Source organism: Colletotrichum fructicola, assembly GCF_000319635.2.
Source record: "Colletotrichum fructicola Nara gc5 chromosome Unknown KSG_Nara_v1_contig05, whole genome shotgun sequence".
NCBI lineage: Eukaryota > Fungi > Ascomycota > Sordariomycetes > Glomerellales > Glomerellaceae > Colletotrichum > Colletotrichum fructicola.
Window position 1 is genome coordinate 4,901,129 of NW_027094055.1, and position 23,158 is coordinate 4,924,286.

At 55.7% G+C, this 23,158-nt stretch overlaps 9 protein-coding genes across 9 annotated transcripts; 4 read left to right on the forward strand and 5 right to left on the reverse strand.

Moving 5' to 3' along the window:
• Positions 1-701: 701 nt before the first annotated feature.
• CGGC5_v010108 (Serine hydrolase-like protein) lies at positions 702-1,974 on the forward strand (the record flags this gene model as incomplete). The annotated part of the gene is made up of 2 exons (XM_032021142.2): positions 702-1,119; positions 1,175-1,974. The coding sequence occupies 2 exons, from the start codon at positions 702-704 to the stop codon at positions 1,972-1,974; spliced, it is 1,218 nt and encodes a 405-aa protein (XP_031881717.2).
• Positions 1,975-5,888: 3,914 nt separating this feature from the next.
• On the forward strand, positions 5,889-6,641 carry CGGC5_v010109 (Short-chain dehydrogenase/reductase ATR10; the record flags this gene model as incomplete). The annotated part of the gene is made up of 1 exon (XM_032021145.1): positions 5,889-6,641. One exon carries the CDS (start codon positions 5,889-5,891, stop codon positions 6,639-6,641), a length of 753 nt encoding a protein of 250 aa, XP_031881897.1.
• Positions 6,642-6,749: 108 nt separating this feature from the next.
• CGGC5_v010110 (uncharacterized protein) lies at positions 6,750-7,751 on the reverse strand (the record flags this gene model as incomplete). Its single annotated transcript, XM_066152266.1, has 2 exons — positions 6,750-7,387; positions 7,454-7,751. The coding sequence occupies 2 exons, from the start codon at positions 7,749-7,751 to the stop codon at positions 6,750-6,752; spliced, it is 936 nt and encodes a 311-aa protein (XP_066008467.1).
• A 481-nt stretch (positions 7,752-8,232) lies between these two features.
• Positions 8,233-9,273, reverse strand: eglD-15 (putative endo-beta-1,4-glucanase D; the record flags this gene model as incomplete). The annotated part of the gene is made up of 1 exon (XM_032021147.1): positions 8,233-9,273. One exon carries the CDS (start codon positions 9,271-9,273, stop codon positions 8,233-8,235), a length of 1,041 nt encoding a protein of 346 aa, XP_031881797.1.
• An 866-nt stretch (positions 9,274-10,139) lies between these two features.
• CGGC5_v010112 (uncharacterized protein) lies at positions 10,140-10,937 on the reverse strand (the record flags this gene model as incomplete). The annotated part of the gene is made up of 1 exon (XM_032021148.1): positions 10,140-10,937. The coding sequence occupies one exon, from the start codon at positions 10,935-10,937 to the stop codon at positions 10,140-10,142; it is 798 nt and encodes a 265-aa protein (XP_031881798.1).
• A 967-nt stretch (positions 10,938-11,904) lies between these two features.
• On the reverse strand, positions 11,905-13,023 carry rsad2 (Radical S-adenosyl methionine domain-containing protein 2; the record flags this gene model as incomplete). The annotated part of the gene is made up of 1 exon (XM_032021149.1): positions 11,905-13,023. The coding sequence occupies one exon, from the start codon at positions 13,021-13,023 to the stop codon at positions 11,905-11,907; it is 1,119 nt and encodes a 372-aa protein (XP_031881799.1).
• A 580-nt stretch (positions 13,024-13,603) lies between these two features.
• SSN8 (RNA polymerase II holoenzyme cyclin-like subunit) lies at positions 13,604-14,612 on the reverse strand (the record flags this gene model as incomplete). The annotated part of the gene is made up of 2 exons (XM_032021150.1): positions 13,604-14,397; positions 14,453-14,612. 2 exons carry the CDS (start codon positions 14,610-14,612, stop codon positions 13,604-13,606), a joined length of 954 nt encoding a protein of 317 aa, XP_031881898.1.
• A 695-nt stretch (positions 14,613-15,307) lies between these two features.
• Positions 15,308-17,967, forward strand: SAL1 (Calcium-binding mitochondrial carrier SAL1; the record flags this gene model as incomplete). Its single annotated transcript, XM_032021151.1, has 7 exons — positions 15,308-15,470; positions 15,530-15,610; positions 15,711-15,918; positions 16,169-16,302; positions 16,768-16,995; positions 17,105-17,270; positions 17,415-17,967. 7 exons carry the CDS (start codon positions 15,308-15,310, stop codon positions 17,965-17,967), a joined length of 1,533 nt encoding a protein of 510 aa, XP_031881899.1.
• A 2,304-nt stretch (positions 17,968-20,271) lies between these two features.
• CGGC5_v010116 (uncharacterized protein) lies at positions 20,272-22,944 on the forward strand (the record flags this gene model as incomplete). Its single annotated transcript, XM_032021152.1, has 2 exons — positions 20,272-21,192; positions 21,271-22,944. 2 exons carry the CDS (start codon positions 20,272-20,274, stop codon positions 22,942-22,944), a joined length of 2,595 nt encoding a protein of 864 aa, XP_031881733.1.
• Between the last annotated feature and the right edge of the window lie 214 nt (positions 22,945-23,158).

Here is a 23,158-nt window from a genome sequence, read left to right on the forward strand (position 1 = left end):
CACGACAGCGCTACTTTTCTTCATTTGCATATTGTCTTTACTGCACCTGCCCGGCAGATCTCTGAGGGCCTGCATTATCGTTCCGAGTCTGGCGCATCGTCCGCCCCTCCTGAAATCTAAATCGGCGGTCGTCCCTCTTCTTTCGTGCGAGTGAGACGGGTTCGGGCCTGCAAGGGGCGCCCCAGGTCCGAACGACGTCACGTTCTTGGGCGCAGCGGAGGAGGGGCCACGCTGCGCTGCGCTGCGCTTCCTGGGCGGCGACGCCGACGAGACTAGGGAGCGACCGACCCGTTGCGATATCTTGAGCTGTTTCCGTGTTTTCCCTTTTGTTTACTCTTGCAAACCCGTGCGATAGTCAATCGAGCGCTGCGTAAGCCCTTTAGGATTCGGCAATATCGAGTTCATTTAGTCATGCCGGGGTCTTTGATGTCGAGTCAGGGAGCTCAGGGTACCTCTACAGAAAGATGCACCGTAGACTACCGAGGTTGGGGGGTTTAGGGCGGGGTCCCATCATCCCGCACCTCCGTGCGGCGACGGGGCCCGACCGTCCCACACCGGCGCAACCGCAACCGCAACCTTGACGTCCTCCCGTGAACATTCTTCCGCAACATTCTCTGTCTCCCAGCCTTGCATTTCCCACTTCGTAGACGGGCACTAGCGACACACTAAAGCTCCCGCCCGCAACAACAACACCAAGAAACATGCGAGACAGGCTCCTCGGGGGCGGAGGCCCAGACCTCCCGCACCTGGGCCTCGGGCTGGCGGGCTTCGCGGCGGCCGTGGCGGCGGCGACGCTGCTCATCCGGAGCCCGGCGGCGTCCAGGACGGTCATCACGCCGTCGCCGGGGCGCGACCGGCGCAAGACGGCGCGGTCGCCGCGGTGGACGGTGCTGCCGCGGCTGTCGACGCTGGCGCGGGACGAGCTGCCGTACCCGCCGGACGTGTTCCCGGGCGCGCGGGACGTGGACACGTCGTACGGGAACCTGCGGGTGTACGAGTGGGGGCCCGAGGACGCGACGGAGAGGGTGCTGCTGCTGCACGGGATCGGGACGCCGTGTCTGGCGCTCGGGGGCGTGGCGGGGGAGTTTGTGAGACGGGGGTGGAGGGTGATGACCTTTGGTGAGTTGCTCGCCCTTTTCTTTTCAGAAACATGTGCTGAATGTTGGATGGGCAGACTTCTTTGGGAGGGGGTACTCTGACGCGCCGACGGATCTGCCGTACGACTCGCGGCTGTACACGACGCAGATCCTCCTGGCGCTGGCGTCGTCGCCGCTGCGCGGGTGGACGGGCGACGACGCGTTCCACCTGCTGGGGTACTCTTTGGGCGGCGCCGTCGCGGCGGCGTTCGCGGCGAGCAGCCCGCACCTCGTGCGCAGCCTGACGCTGGTCGCGCCGGGGGGGCTGATTCGCTCGGCGGCACACGTGGGCTGGCGCAGCCGGTTCCTGTACAACTCGCCGCTGCTGCCGGAGGGTTTCAGGAGGTGGGTTGTCGGGCGGCGGCTGGCGCCGGCGAAGAGGGCGGGGGCGGGGGATGTGCCGGAGGCGGAGGCCGTGGACGGCGTGGAGGAGGCCGGGTGGGATGAGCTGCGGCTTGTGGGCGGGGGGCGGATCGGGGAGGTTGTGGGGTGGCAGCTGGCGGCGCACGAGGGGTTTGTGGGGAGTTATGTGTCGACTATACGGGAGGCGCCGGTGTATGACCGGGCGGACGAGGAGTGGCGGGTGCTGGCGAAGGTGTTGGAGGCAAGGAGGGAGGAGGGGGATGTGGCCGGGGCCGGGTTGAGGAAGGGGAGGGTGTTGTTCGTGCTTGGGGAGCGTGATGAGATTGTGGTGCCTGGGGAGACGGTGTGGGATGCGCGGAGGGTGTTGGGGGAGGACGCGGTGGAGGTGTTGGTGCTGAAGGCGGGGCATGAGGTTGGGGTGACTAAAGGGGAGGAGATCGTGGATGGGGTTTTGGCGGCGTGGACGAGGGAGTGAAGCTAGATTGGATAGACATTTTGGGCGTTGGCATTTAGATCGGGGTTGTGTTTCGTTGGCTAGAGGTTGCGTGCGTATCAAGAGTTGTTTAGATTTTGTTAGAGTACTTAGATTAGAGTCATCAAAGATGCGGCTGAGTTGAGCTGGAGACCCTTTGCGCGTCCCCCACGTGGAGAGGAATGTGGTGTGGTAGGCCGGGAGGATTGCTAGGGTAGGTTTCTTGTAATGCCGTGTCTTGGTCGAGAGATCTGGTGTCTCATCGCCCGGACGGAAGGGAAGGCTCGTCTGGAGGGACCGAGGGACCAAGGGACCTCTCCATTCCACGGCCCGTTCATGGAGCTTTCGGTCCGGGGGTTCAAGTTGTGTGGGACTGTCGATCAGGGTCTGGTGGCATATTGGTGTAGGAGAGCACGCTTTGCAACTCTGCAGTTATGTTGATGTTTCTTTGGGGAGGGTTTCAAGACACAGTATGAAAACAGCTACAGTATTCAGGATTCTTTTGGAAGGCTACACAGTATATTATGCTCAACGGTGGAAGTCAAAGCTCCTGGTCCCGAGACTCCCGACAAATCCATGCGGTTTGGCGACTGAACATGTGAATTGCTATACTGAACCAAATTCCCAGGGGTATAAGCGGAGGGACAACTATCAAAAGACCGTCAAATATATCTGCCCACTGCCCTTTCAGGACTACCACCGTTACGACAACGAAGAAGTCGGAACTGAGGAATACCGCAATAATCACGTCTTGCCAGGGATCGTGGCATCTGGCGCTGCGGAATGAAAATGTCGAGACGGCATATAGAGCGAGGAAGAGCAGGACTAGTAATGCGTCTGGTTCTGACCAGCGAACCGCTGAGACTAGCGGGGCCCAGGTCTAAAGTTGTTAGAGTTCCAAGAGGGCTCGAGTTCACGGCAAAACCAACGTACCAGATTCCGCTCAAAGATGGACTCGTGTCCAGGACGCTCGAGGCTTAACCAGCCGCTGACCAAGGGGAAGATGAGAAGGGATGATGCGAAGGAGGTGAAACCTGCGGATGCGGCCCGGAAGTGACATTGCCTGTGTGCATGGTCTCCATTTTGAGTCTTCGTGCAAGTGGACGAAGTGAGGTTCTCTTCAGCATCACCCGGGGCTTCTGAGGTGGAATGGTCGTGAATGAGTGGCATGACGGTATCCGCAGCGTTGTGCACTTCATGAGCTCGGCTCAGAGAGCTCATAGCAGAGAAATATGTGGTCTTTGAAATGAAGTGTCACAACTATACCACTTTGCTCTCACAATTTCTGGAATTCAGACAGGAAGAAGACGGAAACTTTGCCAGAATTTTCGTATTTCCTGGAGGAGAGCTGAAGGTCAGCTGTGAGAGCCCAATCAGCCATGAGGATATCTGTAAGCGTTGAGTGGAAGTCGTTCAGGCTGACTTTCTACCGATGCGGTCGCTGTTGATTGGAGATCCTTCATCATACTCAGCCGCCAGACGCACCAACGCGGCGCGAGAGCTTGGAAAGCGGAGTCAACTCTCCCAACAGGATTAACTTGCGGACTTGTGGCCTTATCTCGCAAGTCAACCACCAGGGGTCCTCTAGGTTTCCGAGCCTACTGCAATTGTGTCCCTAACCTCCGCGCGGGATATCGTGTGCTGGGGATATCGCGGACTAGTCCGCAGGTCCAGCCGGGTTAGCGCAGAATAAGGAGCCGGTGGACGGGACCGGATACTTTGAAGGAGCCGCGTAGACACGATAATAGGAAGCTACAGAGTATATAGATAAGTTTATGCCATTCAAGTGTAAAGAAGCGCTCTTTCCCCCACCCCGAAAACCTTCTGTCAATATTGCATCTTGCATAACTCTACCCCTCGCGACGGGCCCGTCGTGAAGTATATTTAAGGGACCAACCATCTGATTGGTTGTGGTTGACAACTCTACACGGATGCCTTTCCCCCATAGCTCAACAACAAATTTCCATCAAGCGCATCAAGAAGTCTTGTCCGTGGACCCTGGACAAGCTGGGAAACTCCAACAATCCCATTCGGGCAGCAAGCATGATTCCATCGTCGGCAGTTTCGCTAGCGCCAGACTACGACCCCGCGCTGGTTAAACGCGGGATGCAGCGCGCGAACCCAATACTCTGGAGCGGCGGGTATTTGTGACCCTATCATAGCGACGTCCACCCAGCCGTGGCCTGGCCGGCGATGGCTTCGTTGGAATTCTTTCGGTGGACGCCCCGCGCGAGTCACGTTTGCGCCGACGGAGATGGCTTCCTTTTGGCGCTATGCTGAACTCAACGATATGAACACGCAAGCCATGCTTTTGTCTAGAGGAAAAATACCTCGGAAATCAGTGAAGTTATCCTTTGGCTTACGCAGGCCTCACTCGTTGCGGGCGATGATGGAAGTCAAGTCAGGTATAAGAGAGAAGGTAGTTGCATTTTCCGCAAGTTGTGATGGCATACAAGCAGAAGCACTACCATCATCTAGACGATCTACTGCTGAAACTATCATATTCTCAACGGAACATATCATCAAAATGCTTAGACTCTGGAGTGTCATCCTCTTCTTCCTCCTCATCGGACCCAGCTTGGGTCTTCCTCCCCTGCGCGGGATGGTGCCGAGAGGAAGGACCAGGCCTCACCCGAACACCGCAGGCTCTACGAACGAAAAGTTCCACAACTGCAACGCGTATAAGTGGGATGTCTACCATGGTGCAAGCCCGGGTAGCGGCAAAGGAGTCCAGGAGAACTGCTGCCAAGTAGCTGGGTTCACGCCGCAGAAAGGCTCGAAGATCAAGTGCTAGGCGTGACATACTTGGCTAGCTACTTATTTGGTGGACTTAAGCCACCAATCAAGAGCTCAGGATGAGTTCTCATGTTGATGGAGCCGAGGGGGATATACTTTGGGTGTTTGGTGGCGGCGAGAGGCTTGACAGACGGCTGGAGCTTAGGTCATTGAGCCTGGGGATCCGGACGGAGTGTAAATTGGCTTTCCTTTAGTAGTTGATTTATATGAATCGGGATGAGACTCTGAAGCCTTTATGTTCATTGCAGGCTGAGACAGACCAAGACATTGGTCAAGGACCGGACTTGCCTATGTTCATCATAACGCAGTAGCTTCTCATGATCAAAGTCCCGTTTTCAACCTGCTCAGACAATAACCTGAATTGCCGAAGAGCTCCATCGACGTCGGTCTGCATGCGTAGTGCCTCGGTCTGAAAGCTGAAGCCGTCGCTGGGTTGATAAGTCATGACGCACCAAGCGCGGGGTGAGCACCTCCTGGCTTGACACAGAAAATCGGGCTGTGTTCAGCTTTCTCGAATCTGCTGTTTTCCCTTAGACACTTCTTCTGACTTGGATAGATTTTGATGCCAAAGCTCATCATCAGGTAGAATACTTAGATCATCCGCAAATCACTCATACTTGGGCCGCTCCGCTTATTCCCGGAGTCGCGGCCCCGCATGGCCCCGCACGGCGCCGGCTTCTATCTCGCCGGCGACGGCATCCGGGGCCTCTCTGAAACATTGACTGCAGTTTCAGCTGCGAAGGAGTCTAGGGTGCTGCGTTAGCATGACTGAGTTTTAGAAGAGGTAGTTCTCTAGTGACGGATGTTGCTGAGCTCGGCTGGGGGACGTAGCTTTCGTTGAGTTGCTGCCTTTAGCCCGGGGATAACTCCTATCTCTTAAGCCAATGAAGCTCAGGTGAGCCAACTTACCGCCTCGAATAACGAATCCATCACAAATCTCTTATCTCTTCCCGCCCTTTACGAAACATCATCATGATGAGTCGTCCTTCACAGAGACAATATCATCGTGAGTCATTTAGGATAGTATATATAATTGAGAGTGAAGAGAAGAAGAACAAAACATACCAAACCAAGATCTCCCAAAAGCTTTCCCCAAACATTTCATCGCAATACTCAACACCATGGAATATCCAACAGTTGCTCTTATTACAGGAGCCAATGGCGGGATTGGCCGTGCCGTTGCCGAAATCTTAGCGGCGGACCACCACTACCATGTCGTCATTGGTTCTCGGAGCCTTGCTACCGGTCAAGATGTAGCTGATTCACTGAAGTCTCGTGGTCTGCTCGCGTCAGCTGTACAACTCGATCTCACGGTTGACGCAGACATACTTGCTGCTGCCGCCTACATTTCAGAAACATTTGGCAAGCTCGATGTTTTGGTCAACAACGCCGCTGTACACTTTGACGTGAGGCACAGCCTCTCCGTCCGCGAGCAGTGGACATCCACTTTCGCCACAAACGTCGTCGGCACTGCGGTTTTGACCGAAAAACTCTTATCGCTTCTTCGCAAGTCCGAATTCCCGCGGATCGTCTTCGTCAGCTCTACCAAGGGATCGATGGGCGCAGCGCTAGACACCACCTTGGCGTTCCAAGACCTCGCATTCAATCCGTACGATGCCAGCAAGGCCGCGGTCAACATGTTGACTGTCGGCTATGCTAAGGTACTGAAAGATGTTGGAGGAGTTGCGAATGCTGTCTGCCCAGGATTGGTCGACACCAAGATGACAGCATCTATGGGCGAAGAGATCTTGGCAAGTCATGGGGCTGCCTCGCCCGAGCTGGGCGCTAGGAGAATTGTAGAGATGGCTACGTTGGAGAAGAGAAGTGGGGTGTCAGCGACATTTTCGAGTAGAAATGGGACTATTCCTTGGTAAGACTTGAGCACCAAGACCATCTCATTTTTCATGCCTGCTTTATGTATATATACTTATCAAGATGCTACCCCTCAAACATGCTATGACTCTGCCTGACCGTTGCCCCGCCTAATACTCCCCATCCTCCATTGTCACGAGACCATTGATGTACATATGCTTCACAACAGGATATGTCGCTAATGCGTAGTTGCTCTGACGACTTAGAACATAGTGTGGCGTGACTCCATGAAACCGTTCTACAGGAATGACGTTCCAATCTGGCGTGAAAGCATGTAAGAAATAAGTTGCTGTCCAATCCAGGGGCCACGATGACTTGATGGGAGTCCAGTCAATTTTGACTTCTCCATCATCCGCTGACGCTGTTAATCCGGCGTCCATGTCGAGCTCCAGAGTCTCGTTGTGTAGCCCAAATAACTCAATCGCGTCCTCCGGGTTCCAACCAACTGGCGCAAAAGCTTTACTGTCCAGGATGAGCACCTCGCCTGGTTCGCGAACCAGACTCTCCGCAACTCTGGTCAGGCACCAATTGCTGTGTGTTGTCCACCCGCCGTTGTAGACCTTGTGCATATTTTCCATCCATAGCTTCGTCATCTTGGCACCCTTTTTCGACATGAATGTGCCGCTATTCAAGTTTTGGTCTATCTGTCGCCCCCCGACAGCCGTGAATCTGCTCTTGCGCAGCGCAGCCACATCCCGTAACACCTGTACGTCGAAATCAATGTACACACCGCCATATTCATGGACGGCTTTGACTCTCATAAAGTCTGAAATATGCTCTTTATATGCCAATTTGACTCCTTTATTCGTCTTACGCGGGGCGTCCATCCATTTCACTTGAAGACCGGGCATCGAGAATATTCGCGCAGCCCACTTTCCGGAGGATCCGTTGCGAGCGCGGTCGATTTGAGCTTCCTTGGCGTTTGTATGGAGATATATGGTGTGTGGTTTCAGATAGAACCAGGCTGAGTACATCGATAGGTATTGTTCGAAGGCGAATTCAAGCTCAGAGTCAATGTCGTAGAGTGCCCAGACAAAGTGCACTTGGTTTGGTATCTCGTCCTTGCCTCGGAGGATTTTACTCGTGAAGTTGAGACTGGTGTTCGATCGCATTTTCATTATTATCAACGAGATGCTTATGAATGAAAGTGTAAAGAGTATGGGCAATACTGCACGGGGAATGGGCGGGCCTCTGAATAGGGATGATAACCACATTGTGATTGGAAGTGACAGAGGAAGGATTGAGATGACGGGCCTTGTAAGGGAGGTGTTCGTCGAATTTAAGTCATCACGTAAAGCAGCTCAAAAGTGTCGTGAACCTTCTGAATAAACTTCCAGACTAGGTTTCGGTCATACTTCAGTAGCCACAAAAAGATCTCCGGATGTGCCGTGCGCATTGGCGGTGGTGCGGTATCCCACCGCTAGAAGGGGAACGTTGAAACTCACGGGCGAAGATGACGGGACATGCACTCTGTGGTTCTTTCAGGCTTATAACTTTTGGCATTCTCTGAGGGCTAATCGCACGTTTTCATGGAAAGTTACACTGTGGAAGGAGAAGATCGAGTTCCGGGTGTAGTATGACACTCCGGGTCTCCTACACATTTGCAGTAACGTAGACAGTCTGAATCACCGTGCTTCGTGGAGCGCATCGCGACTTTCTGGAGGTGCTGGTTGCGGAGACGATCGCCGAGCTCGAGGTTGATGTCGTGGACGGTAGCAAAACCGCTTCAGCCGTCTGAACACTTCCACTCAACGTTGAAGAGACAAGTCCTCCAACGGGCTGTTCAAGAGACGTAGAGTTGGAGGCGAGAGTCGTCGTCGCTGCAGGCACCGTATTTCCCGCCTCAAGAGTCGAGGTGATTGCCGGGAGAGTCCAAGGAGTAGCAGTCGGGGCAATGCTGACACCATCAGCCGTGACGTTCGCCGCAAGGGGCTGCGGCCACACGGCAGGGCCGGGCATGGTGTAGTTCACAATCCACGGGCGGTACATGTAGAATTCGATACCAGGCTCGTGGCCGGTGTACAAGCCGGGGATCTTGACCAACGGCCCCGGCACTCCGGAGGCGCCGCTCGCATTCTCGACCTCGATCTGCGCGCAGTTGAAGTAGAACTCAGCCCCACCAAAATCTCCCGCTCCGTGGACGCCGATATGTTCAATACGGAGGAGATACTGTCCTGCTGGAGTCGCTTCGGGCAACTTGAAGGTGAAGTTGCCGACGTCATAGGCACCCCACTGGATGCCCTCGCTGGAGAATGTCTTGGGGCCCAGCTCGAAGATCTTGAACCAGTCGCCGGAGCCGTCGTACTCTCGCACGTCGCCCGGAGCTTTGGAAAGGTATGCCTGCATCGGGCCGGGGTGCTGGATCCGCCCGCCGAAGTTGAGGCCGAACCCAACCTCATCGCCGGCCTTCACCTTGTAGACGCCGGTCTTGCTTGCATACTGCATGGAGTCAGTCCGGCAGCGGAGGTCTGTGCTGTCGTATCCGTTTTTCAGGGGCATGTAGCCCTGGGTATTCTCGCGGACATATTCGTTGTAGCCAGTGAAGTTGCCGTTGACGATGAGGTGGGGGAAGAAGTAATGAGCGGACGCGCTGGAGATGGTAGCGGCTAAGCTAAGGAGGGTGGAAGACCTCATCTTGATGTGAGGTTGGAATGGAAAAGACTGTAAAGGATGGAAATGAATGGATAGCCAATGGCTTGACCGGCACAGGAGAGGATGAGAGACCAGAAGGACGCTGACCTGGCATCTCAGTGGTGTTTCTTGGTTATGTAGTGAGAACACCACTCCATACGACTCTGACTGCCGGCCTCCTAATTGACTGCCATGCAATCATCACCTGTACCTGAAAATGCCGGTTGGTCCTGTCATCACGCAAGCCGCCGACATGTTCATTTGACGTCTATCGTTCCGTTTCAAGAGCAGCCGGGGCTGGAGCGCACCCTTGAAGACGTAGGCGAATGGGCTTCAATGAAGTACGCGCCTCTGAGTGACAGCTCGTTGACCTAAGAAAATTCCCCAGCGAGGCGCACTAGGCTAAGTTCAAAGTGGTTGATTAAGAAGCACATCAATGGGGCATCCCACCGGCTGTCATGGGCGGCCCGCTTGGCTAGTGTATCCTTAATATCAAGAGCCTCTTGTCCTGCATGAGCCACAGCGCCTCTCTGATAGGGCTTCCAGAAGCGCTCTCCGTACATTGGGTCGGATGCGGATAATCGTGAAGGAAGACACGAACATGAGGTCACTCTGCCACTGCCAGTGTAGGCGAGATAGGGGGCATCAGATTTCAAAGCTTACCACGAGGCGCGGCTTTGCCTGTTAATCGTATGTGATCAAGAGGAGTATGTAGCATTGCTGCCATGCCCTGAGGGGTATGTCTGGAAAAGTTCTTTGCGAGCTGAGGAAGAACTAAAAGCGCTCGTAAAGAGTGAGCGAGCATGGGCTTTAATGATGTGCCCGCAAGCGAATTTTTCTTCACTACATCTCTTCTTGACGATCAAGATTTAGGTTGAGTTCTGTCTTCGCAACGACCTTATCTCTTCCTCGTATCCTTCGAGGTCCTTCTCTGCTTTCTCCCTGTCCCATCCAGTACCGTCTCCATCGGTGCCTGGCCATCCAGCATCTCTCATTATCTGTCTCCTCCTCAAGTCGTCCTCGGAGGGGTTGTCATTGTCGTTCGGCTGACATGCGTCGCCCCGAAGAAGATCCGGCGTCCAGTTCATGATTCTGTACTGCTCCTTGCGAAATTCGAAGAAGGTCTCGATGCGGTAGGTCGGCATGCATTTCCATCCCTCAGGCCCGTATTGGTCTGCATCCACATCGTACATATCCGCATCCCAATCCCAGGCCCAACCGGGAAGATCACCGTCGTTCTTCCACAGTATTACAACTCCACGCTTGGTGTCAATTAGGAGAGTCCATCCAACCTGCTCCTCCCAAGCTGATGCAAGGCTCACGATGTAACCCGGAAGTCTACCCTCTTCGTTGTCCAGCTCGGCGGGCTCGAGAGCAGGCCATTTCTTGATTTCCTCACAGAACTGGCTGTCGATATAATCTCTTGGCCTAGTTGACTTTAGGATGCATGGGTCGATAACGAAATAAGGAATGTGCCTCAAGAGATCAATGACCTCCTTCGTCTTACCCAGGCCGGCGAAAGATTCGTACGTGATTTGCGGCCAGCCGGTTGGGGGTGGATATTCCATTAGCGCCGCCTCTTCTCCATGCAAGCGTACCATGAATTCGTAAAAGGATGTGATGGCTTTGACGGTAGCGTCGTGCGAGTATTCAAAAGACTGGGACATGTTCGAGAATTCGGAGCAAGATAGGTATGGAAGGTGTCAAGAAATGAGGCTAACGATGTTGGTAGGGAACTAGCTTGCATCTGCTATAAGTTTAAGGGTCGCGCGAAAGATTTGAACGCGAGCTGAAAGAGAGGAAGTTGTCGAAATGAACAGTTGTTCATTTTTTGGTTGGTTGGGTATGGCCGGCCGAACCAACAGAGAGGGGTGGCTGGAGGCCAGGGGTAAGCTGTTGGTTGTCGTCTGGACAGTTGGAAGGTAATTGATACCGCCTTGGCTTCGAGGGTCACCGATATCCAACACTTTGTGAATGAAGGAAATTATGATGTTGGCACAGATGTGATTAGAGATATGGAATCAAAAAGGTGCCATAGTGCGCAGTTATTTAGCGGCTGTTGGAAACCCAAAGAATGCCCACAGACTTGTTTACAGTAAGTTGACTTATGGTCAGCGGGAGCGAATATGAAGAGACGAGACCCAAATATCCTCCTTGAACCAGTCTTTGTCTCGCACCCTCCCTACCTGCATTAATGAATCCCAACATGAGCCTGGGGTCCGTTCAATTATCAGAAAGTGATTGCTCTGCTTCAATCAACCACAGTCTCTCTGGGACGGTGGTGAGGCTTGTGCGTTGATGACGGCGCCGGGCTACTGCGCCTCCGCCCCGTGACATGGCCACGATCGCTGCCACGATCCACCTCATTCCCTACCACAATGCCGACATCCATCATCTTGTCCCCTGAGATTTACCTAAGCCGTTGCCTCCAATACAAACCCTCAGAATGTGCTCTTGGCCAAGACAAGCTTGGTTCTGCGCCAGATGAAGGGCATGAAGACTTTGCAGCATTTTGAACTCCAGATCAACGCCCAGTGAAACCAACACAATCAACCCGTCTCCCATCTTCCCAAATTCTTGAAGTAGTCTCGGCTGGTCTTGATGACTGCCGAGCAGAATTACAACATCCCAGCCCTACCACTCCAGTTCCTTCTTATCCCCACCACCGCAACCTCCATCGCCATCCACGTTCTGCGGTTTCCGCCACTCGTAAACCCCACCTCTTTTGTCAAGAGCGCTCTTATCCCACGCAACCTGCTGCATGGCCCTCTTCACCCCGACATCCAGCAAAGAATCGCTCTTCTTCACCGGCCCGTCGCCCTTGTCGAGGAAGCGCAGACGCTCGTCCAGGAGAAGGTAGCTCCCGGCCATCGTCTGGTTATCCTCCGGCACGTAGCACGGCAGGTGTTTATGCCTGTCGCAGAAGGTCCTCCACTGCTCCTCGGAGATGAGAAACTTCCGCCCGTCGCGCACCCGCGTGTCGTCCTCGTTCTCGCCCTCGATGATCAGGCACTGGAACACCTTCCAACGGAACGGCGCCAGCTCCGCAATCTGCGCCGCCATGTCCTCGTCCAAGTTGTAGATGTTGACGACCGTGTTGAGCTTGAACATGATGCCGTACTCCCGGCACCACTCCGCGATGCGGAAGACCTGCGCCACGTGGTCTCCGTCCGCCTGGCCGTTCTCCCCGCGCCCGATCGCCTTGTTCGTCTCCCGGACGAACGAGTCGCACGAGATGGCGAGGATGTCCAGGTACCGCCCGTGCTCACGGAGGAACTTCTCCTGGATCTTGCTTCCGTTGCTGACGATGCTCACGCTCTCGAGGTCTAGATCCTCTTTGCAGTACCGGAGAAGCTCTCCTAGGAACTTTGGGTGCAGGAAGGGCTCCCCGCCGGCGATGTTGAGTTTGCGCATGCCGGCCTCCTTGAAGAGACGCAGGCCGCGCTTGGCCTCATCCAAGGGGAGGATATAGCCTGAGGTGTTGGTGTGGAAGCAGAACCCGCAGGCGTAGTTGCATTCGCGGGAGGGGAAGTAGTTCACGGAGACCGGGGCGTCCGGGTCATCGGCCACCTGCGACTTAGACTTCTCTAACGTCTTGTCGCCTTCAGAGGGATAGACTTGGGATGATTCGGCGCCGCGCCGACGTGAGAGATAAGCTACTGTAGCTGCCGGGACCGCAACGACCCAAACGAAGTATGGAATGGCGAAGAAGAGCGCCAGTGCCGCTTCGGCGAATGATGTTGATATCCCCATCCTGCTTAGGCAACCTCGCAACCTCTCAAAGGAGGTGAAGGCTTGGAGATTTAGATAGCTGATCGAAGCTCGTTTGAGCCAGCTCTTGTTTCTGAGCAACTGTCGTCGATGAGTGGAGAAACAAATCACAGCCGATGCGGTTGTCCGAATGTTCTTTTGCGCCCTTGCACTGGAGCTTCAATGGATAGACCAGAACTAGATCATGAGAGTGCCAGGCGATGGCATTGGGGGGCGTTGTGTAGTACGACTATACGTCTGTTATTCATTCCTCGTTGTCTCGTTCAAATCGTTAATTCCGCCTTCTGCATGACCCGTGTTGCACCCATTGCGCCTCGAATTTCGGATGCTGTTCGCTTTGAACCTACTGGTCTGGATCGACTAGCTAGCTTTGCGAACTCATGATTCGCAGCTGCAGGACAGACGCGGCATCCTTCATCCTAACAGGTCATCTGACTTCACCTGGCAAAGCCATACAACAATATTATCTGTGTCGACGTAGCTACCGCGATGCTTACAAGTAACATTCCTGCTTGAGTATCGTACGATTGGTTGTATGGACAACTCTGAGGCTGTGCTCGCTTCACTTGTCAAGCCCCCGTGCTTTGACGAAGCGATTGATCTGCTCGCGAGTGAGCTTGTCGTTGTATTGCTCTTGACATTCGTAGAAAGAAATGAGCTCCTGCGTGCAGTCAACCATGGCGGTGATGTCGACACTACTCTCAGCTAACCAGGCACCATAACGCTGCACCCGGCCAAACCTAAGATCCGGCTGCTTCTCCTTGTCCGCGGAGTTCGGGGTGCCTGGGGTCGGAGGCAGTCCAGGAGCCCTGCCTTGGGCCTGGGCTAGGGCCGCACTCGCAGCAGCAATGCCCGCCGCCGTTGGCTGGTTCGACCCTGACATGCTGGACGACGGCCTGAGGACCAACACGAGAAGGATTGCAGTCAAGGCAATAGTGTGCGGTGGATACAGAAGAGGAAGGTCTGTCATGTAGTGGTCGTTGATGATGGACCAGCCCAGCGCAACGTCATCCTGGGTCAAAGCCAGCTCTTGCTGGTAGTTATTGAGTGTGCGGTATGGTTGGTAGACGATGAGCTGGGAGCTCATCTCGGATATCATGAAGAACTCGCACTCGCCGAGTTTCGAGGTGTCGAGTCCGAGGAAGTCAGGCCACAACGAGCGCGCCTCGCTGACAATCAAACGAATGTGCTGTGGGCACTCCTCCATCTTACAAGCCAGGTAGAGGGCGGTCGCTACGACGAGGTATGGGTTCGTTCGGCGGATTTCGACCTTTGTGTAGAAGCGCTTGATGTAGACCTGGGCGGTGGCCATGGCCTGTTGACGGACAACCATTCGTTTACCGAGGCGATTAACCTCTGTGGTTTGAGTGAGCGAAACAGTCTCGGCGAAAAAACGCGGGAGGGAACAAACGTTGGTTGAAGTAGACGCCTAGGTGCCGCTGCTGCGGGAGGGAGAACATCTGGACGAGGTCGGCATTGTCGTCTTCCAGCTTCTGTCGCACCGCACCGAGGTCGTCTTTCGAGAAGAGCCAGAAGCGACGCTGGGTCGACTCCCAGTAGTTGGCAGCCATGACGACCTGGAGCAGTATCGATTCGAGCCCTATGTCATGATTTGCGTCTCAATTGCACCGTACAGCCGGTTGACAGAGGTGCCCGGTTGGAACGGAGGAATGCAAGGCTGAGGGTTGAAGTTAGAGAATGGCTGCGAGGCTGGTGAACACTAAGAGGTTGTGGCAGTTCCTACGTCTATAGGTAGTGTGGCGGTGCGCGTCATCCGATAACGATAAGATGGAATGTGCCGCGGGACGGGCAGACGGGAATAGAGGAAGCCGCTGTCACTGGACAGGGCAGCCACAGAAGCTTTGGAGCACTGAAAGCTCCGGCAGGACTGCTAATTGGCGGCAGCTGATTGCCTCGTTTGTCTCGCCTGTGGGACCCCGGCACCCTCTGAAGCCCCCCATGTTGCCGAGCTTTTGACGCTGTGGCTTCTGCGCGAACCACTTGCGGCAGGCGGGAGCGGGTTCTACTTTTTCTTGGTCGACGCCGCACCTCACGATCCCTCCTACGTCAGTCCTTGTGACTTGCAGCATGCAAGTGTCGCGACAACACCTTTCCCAACCCGCCATGTCTGAATGAGACAAAACATACATACCGAACCCCCCGCGAGCGACTTACCTTACCGATAACACTAGTCGTCGCCCCATGACTCCCGCGTCGAAACCGAAGCCCCGACTCTACTGCCCTGCGCCCTGATGCCGCTGCTGCCATGGGCGTGACAGAATGGGTTGCCGAGCTCGAGATGGACATGGAAGAATCGCAGAACCAGCGCGATAAGCGCGTGGAGGAGCTCTGGAAGCAATTGGACGTCCAGGGCACCGGCTACCTCGACTTCAAGGGGCTGCAAAAGGGCCTGAACAGGATCGATCACCGTCAGCATCTTTCTTTGTCCGACGCTCCCGTGTGGGATGGTACTGATGTCGCGCTGCAGCTATGAAGAATGCGGAGGACATGTTGCGGCGGATCATGACCGTTGTCGACACCAACGCCGACGGCAAGATTCAATACGAAGGTGAGCTGCGAACGGGAGTTTTGAGCTGAGGCTGGAGCTCGTTGGCTGGGTTCCCCTGTCTTGGGGGTCGAGGAGAGCTGCTAATGGGTGTTGATGCCAGAGTTCCGCACTTTCGTCGAGCAGACCGAGAGGCAGCTCATGATATTGTTCCAGTCAATAGACAAGGATAACAATGGACGGCTGGACAAGACGGAGCTGCAGGAGGCCTTCAGGCGGGCCGGGCTGGTTGTGCCGATGCGCAAGCTCAGTGCCTTCTTCGGAGACATCGACATGAACAACGACGGCTTCATCAGCTTCGAGGAATGGAGGTGAGCCTGATTCCCCTTGCCTCAAGGATTCTCCTTTTCGTGTCAGAGATGATGGGCTGGAAATGACCGAAATTTGGTCCCATGTGATGGCGGGGCCTCAGGGGTTGTGATGTTTTCGGTGTAGTTCGGTGAGGGTGGAGACCGAGATCTCAGGACGCTTCGCCGACACGCCGTACATCGTGGTCCCCTCCAGACCCCATCTGTGCAAAATTGGCAGAGGAGCAATTCACTAATAAGGCATCTCCGATAGGGACTTCCTCCTGTTTATGCCAACGCAGAATGCCCATGCGCCGCTCAAGGCAGTGCTGGACTTTTATTCTTCCATTGTCACTCTCACGGCTGAGGGTGATTCGATGGTGTCGGAGGAGACACTTGAAGGCTTAGGTACGACCGGCTTCCTTCTGCAAACCCTCTTTGGATCCATTTTGAGGATCGCATCACCTTCGGATCGTGAGACTCCGGCCGAGCCCCTCACCGACACGGATGGCCCGATGGTGCCCTCTCAAGAGGACAATCCTGACATTTCGAAAATTCCTACCTCATCAAAACCAGCACAGCAGACTTCACCAAGCAGCTTCAGAGACCCTACCGCGACAATACCGTCAATACCGACATCAAAACACCCGACCATCACCGACAGCGTGGACGTCGACATGGCGGCGGCGGCGGTCCTCCAGGCCGGCGCCAAGGCCGCAGACGAACAGTATACCGGCCTCGCGACCATTCGAAAACTCCCCGGCGTCGGCACCTCCCAAGCGAAACCGGTCACTGGCTCCGAGCAAGGCTCCAGCTGCGATGCAACTGCTGAACGCAAGACCAAGAGACTGACTGACTTCGCTCCTGATCCAGGTTATTTCATCGCGGGTGCCGTCGCCGGAGGACTTTCGCGAACTGCCACCGCCCCTCTCGATCGTCTCAAGGTGTACCTGCTGGTCAACACGCGAGCCACCACCGAGACTGCTGCCACCGCCTTGAAGCAAGGGCGACCAGTAGATGCTCTTCGCAATGCCGTCCGCCCCTTTGGAGATGCCGTCAAAGATCTGTGGAAGGCGGGCGGCATTCGGAGTCTTTTTGCAGGTACGAAATTTGTCAGTCGCGGCGATGCTGCCGGCGTCCGAGTCATCTCTCGGCCCAGGGTATCGCCGTTGAAGCTTGTTTGCCCGATGCATTTACTGACCGAGTCAAGGCAATGGACTCAACGTCATCAAAATCATGCCCGAGAGCGCCATCAAATTCGGATCCTATGAGGCCGCGAAGCGTACTCTCGCTAAGCTCGAGGGCCACAACGACCCCAAGCAGATCAACGGATGCTCGAAATTTGTTTCGGGTGGTGTTGCCGGCATGGTTGCCCAGTAAGTCTAGCCCGTTTCGATCGCGATTGTTGCTGCTCGATCCCTGCCAACTCAAATGTTTCCATCCCATTGGTGCTGGCTTTTGTCGCTGTCACTGTTTCATTGTTATATCCGGCTTTGTTTACTAACTGCAGGCTCTCCCAGATTCTGTGTGTATCCGCTTGACACGTTAAAGTTCCGCCTCCAAACATCAACAGTCCAAGGCGGCCTCACCGGCAATGCACTCGTTCTTGATACCGCCAAGAAGATGTGGCAAGCGGGTGGAATGCGTAGTGCGTACCGCGGTGTCACTATGGGCCTGATGGGCATGTTCCCTTACAGTGCCATTGACATGGGCACATTTGAATTCCTCAAGACTTCGTACAAGAGGTACATGTCAAAGTACCGAGGCATCCATGAGGAAGATGTCAAGCCAGGAAACATCATGACTGGGCTTATCGGAGCCACCAGCGGAGCCTTTGGTGCATCGGTGGTGTACCCACTGAACGTGCTGCGCACCCGTCTCCAGACGCAAGGCACGGTAATGCACCCCGCCACTTACACGGGCATATGGGACGTCGCACACAAGACGTTGAAGAACGAAGGCATGCGAGGCATGTACAAGGGCCTCACTCCCAATCTTCTCAAGGTTGCTCCCGCCTTGAGCATCACTTGGATTGTGTATGAAAACTCAAAGAAGCTCCTCGGATTAGAGTGAGGTACCGGGTAGAAAGGAAAGCATTGGAAACAGGGGGTGGTTGGTTATCACGACAAAGAAACGCTCAACTCCCGCGGCCACGAAAGCTGGGGAGTATTCTAGGAGCGTCATATGGAGAGGGAAGACTATGGGACGGCGTAGGAGGAATGAAATAGCCTGGTCGCCGATTTGAGAGCGGCTCATGATACAATTGCTTGAGGAACATGGCAAGTTGTCATGGCGTTTGGAAGACGTGGAGGCGAGATACCAGAAGACTTTCTATTTAGATTGCCCAGACTTGGGTGGCTACTACCACGGCGTAAGAGTCGGATATACCAAAGATCTGTGCCCAATCCGGTTGAGCGCTAATAGTGCAAAGTGGATGATGACCACGTGGAGACGATGCTTGTTGAGGCTATCGTGACGACGAACGGGTCCTGCATTTTGTGTGCCGACCGGTCGGTGCCTAGATCTAACCTTCTTCTCGCGATCCGCTCATTTCCCCTCCCCCAAGTCTTCAGATGGCAGGCCGGTGACGTGGACATGGACCTCGGCGTCATCGTCTGCCCTACGAGGACCAGAAATCTTCAATTTTAACCCCGACAATGGATAAGCTTCATCAAGAGCTTACGTGCGATCGTCGTCATCCCGCGCGTCGAGCGCTCCGTCCATGAGGAAGCTTGATTGACGACATACCCCATCGAGGTGCAGATGCGGGCACACGACTGTGATTCGTAACACCGTCAGCACTGAGCAGAGAGGGTAACACACATTAAGGTATGTATGGCCGGCCGGCCGACCCCGGCTCGGAGCGATAACCGAAGCGGCCAGCATGGGAACTTTTGTCAGCGTAATATCGGGGTGAAGATGGTCCACCTCCACCACCTTGCGAAGTGATTGCGAAGAAATGTCAACTGTGAGAGAATGAGACAGAAAACAGACGAGTACCAAAAGACATCAGCTTCTTCCTGCCGTAGGCATCCAATCCCAGTCGACCGCTCTCCCAACAATCTGACAGAAGTACCCTCCGTGCCTCTTCACAGTTGCTGTCGGGCGCGGCCCTGCTCCACCCCTCCAACTCTGTCCAATTGAGTTTGATGCTACCGTTAACCAGCTTCCTGTTTCGTTTTGGGCGCACAGGCGTGTATCACGCAAGCCTACCAAACCAGCGTATTCGCAGGCGGCAGGAGTCAAGCATTTTCTGGCGGTGGTGCTACTGCGTAAGTCAAGCATCGCGGGGCCCGTCTTGCTAAGACAAAGAGTCCCCGCCTCCGCCGTCCACCGCTGTGTCGGTACGCGGTCTCATATCTCCCTGATCTGCAGGCTGACGAGTCGCCCCCTCCTTTGCAGCAGTCATGTCGAACATGCTGTCGCCGTATCGGGTACAGGCGCCGGTGGGAAAACCAAACACTGCTGCTATCGTAATTTTTCTGCGAGTCCCAAGGTAAGGTATGCGTAGTGTGTCTTGCGTCTTCGGCGGTCGCGGCTGGATGACCGACCGGGGGTGTTTCTGCATGGCTATCTCTGCTCGTAAATTCGCAATCGCACGGCGGGTGGTTGGGTTTGGGTTGACCGATGTCGACGCCGGTTAGCCGCAGAAGGAACGGGAATGGACTTGCCGCCTCATTCAACGGTCCTGCCCGTGCCGCCGCTGTATCTCTAAGCCGACTCTTTTCCCTTTCTTACATTCTTCCCTCCCGAACTTCCCCTCCTACGTACCTGCCAACGCTGGAACACGCAACTATCGTCGTCTTCCTCTGCTTTCCCATCACCACCAGCAACGAACCCCGCCTTACGACGACAGCTTGCGCGCATTGTTTTCCCTTCTTACACAATTACAATTCGCATTGTAAGCTAAGCCGTCTTCAACAAGAAATTCTCCGAGGAAGTCGAAGCCGTGCCGTTTTGGTCTTGGCAGTCCGTTTTACCCGTCCCTCGACACTGCGCGTATCAGCCAAGCCCGTTGCGATTCAGCACCTGTCAAACCTCTTGTCAAAGGAGGTGTGAGAGACGGGACTGACCGTTCAGACCCTGAGGTTACCGTCGCAGTTTGTTTTGGGACGAATTTCTGAAGTGGGTGTAAGGGGCTGCCGTCTCAAAAGCCCAGCGAAAAAGCTCAAACAGTAGCTGCAATAAGCTGTGACCCCGGCATTGAAGAAACAGGGAGCGTAGTAGTAAAGCAGAAACCATCTGAAGGTAAGGTACACACACAGACACACAGACACACAGGCACAGGCAGTCAGGCAGTCAGGCAGAGGGAGAGAGGCAAGATCGAAACGGTACACAAATAGAAACAGGCCCTGCTCTTGGGCTGTTGCCGTCGCCATGCCGGCCCCGTATTCCGACAACCTGTACTCCGCCGACGACTCCGATTTCGAGGTCCCGGACGACGACCTCGACGTGCACCTGTCGCCCACAGACGGCTACTTCCAGAGCTCATCGTCGTCAGCGGACAACCTCTACCCTCCGCAACAGGAACAGGAGCTGCAGCAACACCAATATCATCGTCGTGACCACACCACCGACAACGTCACCGACGCGACGCTGCCCACCTCCGCCGGCGTCCCGCATGTACCTAACGTCCTCGTCCAAGATCCCTCTCTGCAGCAGCAGCAGCAAAAGTCCTCAAAGAAGGACAGCGAGGCCAGGGAAGAGACGAGATTAAACACCTCACCGCATACGTACGATCGCGGTACCTCGTCGATCGACAACGACGACTACCACTACGACGACGGGTTCTCTTCCATCGGCGACAGCGTAGCCACGCCGTCCCACACGACGACGTACACCTCCCACGCCCAGAGCTCGTCGTCTTATACGCCGTACTCGCCGTCCACCGACACCCCGCTGCGCACTCCCAGGACACACCCAAGAAGGAGCCTCTTCTCCCATACGCCATCCCTCTTCAACAACCCGCGAGAGGCACCGCCGGCTTACACGCCCTCGCCCACGTCGCCGCTATCGTCGTCATCCCCAAGAGAGTTCAGGAATTACCAGACCTTCTCCCCCGTAGTAGCCATGGGGGCCCCAGAGGAAGCGCGGCACCTGCTGGGCCGCGACCCCGAAAGCATGGGGGGCGATGAGCCCTACCAAGACGACGAGAGGCCGCTGCCGTGGAAGGACAGGGTACTTAAGAGGTTCCCGTGGGCGTCGAGAAGGACGCTGAAGATGGTGCTTTTCGCCCTGTTGATGTTTTCCATCTTTGTCGGCTTCTTAAGTATGTTGAGCGGGACCGTGAGCCACTCGGTAGGTGACATTCTTTTCCAAGACTTTTGTTTTCTATTTTCATCGAAAAGTTTGTCTCTCAATCTAACGGACACCTAGTCTCCCTCAAAGGAGCCCGCCAAGAACTTCGACCCTGTCACCGGCCTCCCAATCAAAGATGGGCCCGAAGCTCCTGCCGAGCCTTCCAATCCCACCACGCCGTCGCAGCCCGGCTCCGGCCCAGCCAGACCTCTCCCCTGGCGACCTCAGTCCGCCTGCGCCCAGAACGAGCACCGTTTCGAGACCAGAGTCTTCGACGTCGGCTTCGACTCGTCCAAATCGCTGAGCGTCCTCCAGACCGTCCAAGAAGGCAAGCAGCCCTCCCACGGCGGCTACCGGCCCGACATCACCGGTGACATTGTCGTCCGCCGCCAGCTCTCCGACAGCCCCGGCCCGTCCGTCGAGGTCGAGGTCGTCGGCAACGACGAGCGCCTGGACGTCGAAATTGAGTGGGACGCCAAGATCCAGCAGCTCCGCGTAAAGGCCCCCGTCGCCATCGAATGGAGCCAGACCTCGCAGCCGTGCATGGCCATCCGGGCCACCGTCTGGGTTCCCGCCGACGCCGAGCTCAACCAGCTCACGCTCGCCGCGCTCCACCTCGGCGTGCGCTTCGTCGACGACCTCGCCGTCTCCGTGAAGGACACCCTCGAGATCAGTACATTTGCCGGCGACGTCCGAGTCCCCGGAGGCACCGCCGCTGATACGCCTGCCTACCGCCTCGACGCCCGTAACATCGTCGTGCACACCATCTCGGGCGACATCGCCGGCGGCTGGCCCCTCTTCGACTCGCTCAAGATTCGCTCCGAATCGGGCGACATCGCCGCCGCCGTGCAACCCAAGCCTGTCCTCGAGTCGCGGCCGCTGCCTGCCGTGCTCGAGGTCTCCTCCGTCTCCGGAGACGTCTTCGTCAAGCAGCCCCTCGACGAGGCCGCCAAGAGCGCCAAGCCCGATACCGTCATCCCACCGCGCAACTACATCACCACCATCGAGACGAAATCCGGCATGATCCGCGCCTGGGCTGCCTTCAGTACCGCTGCCGTGATTGAATCCATCTCGGGCGACATCGGCGTCACCCTTCTCCCAGTCTACGACCTCAGCCTGCTCCCGTCCACGACCGCGGCGGAGCCCGAGCTTATGACCAAGACGAAGTCGGCCAACATCGCCGTCACCGTCCTGGAACCCCTCTGGGTCGAAATCACAAAGACGCTCTCCCGCGGCGAGAGGGAGAAAGAGAGGGCGAACCCCAACCTCCCCGTCGACATCCCCACCAACCCGCTCCCCGTCCCTGACATCCCCGCCAAGATGCCCCGCATCCCGCATATCCCCAACATCCCCTTCATCCCCATCGGCGCGCGCGACCCGTACCGCAACTTCCCGGGTTCCGACCGCCGCTGGAGCGACCTCATTCCAAAGAGAAGCAGCCCTCCTCTCACCGAGGTCTCTTCATCATCCGTCAGGCAGGCAGTGGCAGCGCCCCCGCCCATGCGCCACCTCAAATCCGTACACGACACCATTAGCGGCAGCCTCAAGATCGTCTACCCGGCCTCGTGGGAGGGTGCCATCGACGCCACGAGCGTTAGCGGCGACATCAATATCCGCGGGCAAGGGGTCAAGTTTGACAGCCACACGAAGATTCCCAAGTCCGTCAAGGCGCACAAGGGCCAAGCGTGGACGTGTTCCGCAACGCTGAAAAGTGTAAGCGGCAGCGAGGAGCTCATCATCGGTCCGGCGTGAACTGCCTCGAGGAGTTGAGGCTTGTTCCGTAATATTGCATACGAGAAAATGAACGCAAGGAGGGGAGGGGTATCCAGATATGCGGGAAATATGCTGGATGAAGAAGCAGACATGAGAATGCGGCATATCATATGAATAATACCAGTCGTTAACAATTCAGGATTTGGAGTCTTTTTTGGTTGGGGGGTTTGCGAAATACCGGGCAAAATCATGA